The sequence below is a fragment of the Saccostrea echinata genome, unplaced genomic scaffold (genome assembly GCF_033153115.1).
Source record: "Saccostrea echinata isolate AGI-Se365-2 ecotype Australia unplaced genomic scaffold, CSIRO_AGI_Sech_v1 ptg000025l, whole genome shotgun sequence".
NCBI classification, from domain to species: Eukaryota; Metazoa; Mollusca; class Bivalvia; order Ostreida; family Ostreidae; genus Saccostrea; species Saccostrea echinata.
Genome location: NW_026889774.1, coordinates 5,765,124 through 5,768,808, shown reverse-complemented (window position 1 = coordinate 5,768,808; position 3,685 = coordinate 5,765,124). Strand labels below are relative to the sequence as shown.

The 3,685-nt window shown below is 32.5% G+C and overlaps 1 protein-coding gene across 1 annotated transcript; it reads right to left on the bottom strand.

Moving 5' to 3' along the window:
• Positions 1-683: 683 nt before the first annotated feature.
• Positions 684-2,673, bottom strand: LOC133192527 (innexin unc-9-like). The gene is made up of 2 exons (XM_061328518.1): positions 2,600-2,673; positions 684-1,962 (listed from the first exon to the last, which is right to left on the bottom strand). Exons 1-2 carry the CDS (start codon positions 2,614-2,616, stop codon positions 684-686), a joined length of 1,296 nt encoding a protein of 431 aa, XP_061184502.1. The 5' UTR covers positions 2,617-2,673.
• Positions 2,674-3,685: the final 1,012 nt, after the last annotated feature.

Below are 3,685 nucleotides of genomic sequence, written 5' to 3'. Positions count from 1 at the left end.
ATATAGTATACAAGGAGTATAGTGATTAGTGTCATTATGAATAAGAACCAGGCAAATAAAATGGTGTGCGCAGTCAAACACGTTTTTAAACTCAATACTTTGAATGAACTAGTAATATTCCTTTTGATCATGCTTTTCAAGTAATATTGCTCTGAACATTGTGACTGGGTGTTCTGATTGTTGAAAACAACTTTTTTCAGATTTTCTTTTATTTAATTGCCTGATTTTTGAAAATATAAATAGACTGTCAATAAAGAACTAGAAAACAGCTATTGCTTTATACATGTTTATTATTATCCTTCTTAAAGCATACAACACGCGTTCGAAAAAAAAAATGTTTACATTGATACAAATGACATTAAAAGACCGTTAGAGAGGATGATAAAGATGGAAATGTTTTCATATAGCTCCGATATTCATTACGAGTTTAATAAGAATATCATAAAATATTCTTAAGATATCTAAAGGAAGTAAGAAGGATTTTTAAATTTAACCTTGAATATATAGAAAAATGTAAATATATACATTGTAAGTTTAGTTTTATTAGTGGATTTTACCTCTTTTTACATAAACCGAATCTGGAATGTAAGATTTTGTATAAGAATATGAAAATGAATTGTGCTTTATGAATGAAAAAAATAATACTTAAATTTCATTTTTTAAAATTCAGCAGAGAAATTTCATCAAACTTCACTTTCATAACCATCTGTTAAGTGACCATAATTTGGCTCTGGAATATACCTCGTAGTTGCCCGCTTTCCTTCGTAAAATTCATTTTCAACTGTTCTTCCAACTTCATGAACGCGTTCACGATATTTTTCCCAAATAATTTTGATAATCTGAGACACGAAAACAGTATTTGTATTAAAAGCTATCATCTTCAAAAGGAAGATGCCGTCCTGTCGCAAGTGGCTGTCTGCAAACTTTCGAACCATTTTCCTTGACAAATAATTTCCTTTGTCGTAAACGTCTTCCATTTTTAGATATTTTTTGGTAAATGTTGTTCTATGACGTGGATAGAAGACCAAAAATAAGCTGTAAATAAGGTTACAGAAGCTGAGAAAGGCGACGAGAGAAATCCAAAACCACAGAAAAATAAAGATTTTTTCGTTGTACAAGTTCACCGGAAGCACACATTGCAGAGTCCATCGCTGAACGTTTTCAAGTTGTCGTAAATCGAAGTCACAAAGAGTAACTTTTGGAAACCGAGAGGATGAACCCCAGTTATTCTCCAAAATAATTTTGTATATTACTTCATATCCATAGACCCAGAAATCTTTGCCTCCGAGAAACTCATTCAGAAAATATAACTGAGCAACAGCATTTAAAAAGTAAAGAAACTTTACAAACACACATAATGTTACTAGATAGTTCCCATAGTGTCGCCCGAAACCCAAACTACAATACCGTCCATATTTTTCCCGAATTCCAGAATATATTCCACCGCGAAAAGGATTCACGTTTGAGCACCAACTGTCAATGTACTCCGCCACCATATTGACTTTCTTTTCTCTTTCAGTCGGTGTGTCCTTAATGGACTCTTCTACCATAGACAACATTTTCTTGATCCCTACTCCAGACCTTTGCGAACAGTATCTCCACACTTGCCGAGGAAATGTGAAAAATGCTCCCATTAACAAGAGTATTAAAGGAACCCATTGATAATACGTCACTTCGTCATTATTTCTGGGTTCAAACTGAGGGGGAATCGGTTCTGAGAATGGTATCCGGTAGGTGTTTGAAACCCAACATAATTGTTGTGTATATAATATCTCGTTGTCCGTGAATTCGTCGGGACACCAACAGTGTATGGGTTCAGCGTAGTCCTCAGTGGCCACGACAATGACAAAAAAGAGCAGGAATATGTTAGTATAATAGTGACTCATCCGGTCTATAAAGTTGTCATCGCGGACTGATCGCAGACCCTCGTACACTCCAACAGGTCCAAGAATGGAATCTAAGCTGTAGTAAAGAATATTTCTTTATAAACTTTGTGTAGTTAAGAATTATGAAATTTTACTATGTAGCTAGTGAAATAAAATCAATAGGTTTGAAAAAAAAAATAATATACTTTATATCAAATGTATTGCGAAGAACCAAAACGTAAATTTTGCACATTGTCACATTATTCATTGTAAAGATTATTTATACTAAAATTTCACAACAGTTTGGTAAAAAAGATCATGTGCACATCAAATTATTTATGAAACAAATCATAAAATATTCCAACTAATTTTGATATTGACTCAAAAGGAAACCATACCGTTGAGTGTTTTGTTTTCGTAAACAAAATGTGTAAAAGACACAAAATTGAATGGGAACTTTCGGAAACATTTTTTAAAGTGTCAACAACGGAAGAATGAGTCCTTATTAAATTTTTAAAAATATAATTGTGAAATGATATTCAAAGCAGGCATATTAACATTTATCAAACTTTAAGAGTACTTGTAACAAAACATATTAAAGGAGAAAGCAGGAACACGAAGGAAGAAAGCAATATATACAAGAACGTGCATAGAAAAATAAAAATTCTTTCGACTTTGTTACCTTTTCTTCGATTTTTAAATTTCCATTAGTTTTTTCCTTATGTAATACTTACAATGTAACATAAGGCATAGCTTTCTCCTTGAAAAACAATAAACCAAAATATATATAATATGGAGCACCTGCTCTGCTTCAAATTAGCCGCAAAGAATCCAGAGAGATAAAAAAAAAATAACGTCCGATACTAGGAGCATTAATTACATTTGATTAATTATGTAAAGAAAGATTTTTTAATGGAACCAAATATTTTTGTGAAACAAAATATTTCCCTTGATATCACGTATCGAGTTTGCGTGCAGCGCTTCCTTCGATAACAAAAGAAAATTAGAAGAATTAATCGCAACCTTAGTTAACATCGATATCATTGCAATTCTTTTTAAACCCATAATTAAAGTTCTTCGTCTACCGGTACAATATGGATTGGTTATTGTTCATATGAGAGAGAGAGGGGGGCGGTCATCCCCTTATTCTTACGGTATACAAATAACGTTAAAGTCAAAACATCTTATAATCACGATCAAGCTAAGTACTCAGAGTCTTAGCCATCCTTCTTACATAATCGTGTCACCAATTAAAGTGAATTTCAGAAATGATTTTTATTCAATCAATTGTCTATCATGATTATTTCCCTTCATTTTATAATACATTGTATTTTTCTTTTAAGGTTCATAAACCCTCCGCCCACTCATATAAAATGTTGCATTAACGTTTATGATTTTCCGAAAGAATTGCATTTTATTAAAAAAAAAAATGAACAATTCTATCATAGCTTGCGGTTCAAAATTAAACAAAACGAGATGTGTTTGTGAAACACTGATGCCCCCATATGGCAACTTATAGCAAAGGTTAAACTTTCTCAAATGCAAATGAAATAGTTGGTACCCAAAGTAAGGTCTTGTGTTGAGGAATATACCTGTGAAATATGAGAGCCCTACCAGCTACCATTGAATAGATATGGAAAAGGTTAAAGTTTCTTTAAATGTAAGTCAAAAATCCAGGTCAAGGTCAAATGTCAAAATTAATGATGCCTAAGGAAAGGCCTTTTCACAAGAAATATACTGGAGAAATATGAAAGCTGAAGCACCAATCGTTCAAAAGTTATGACCAAGGTTTAAGTTTTTCAAAAGAAGGTCAAACTCCA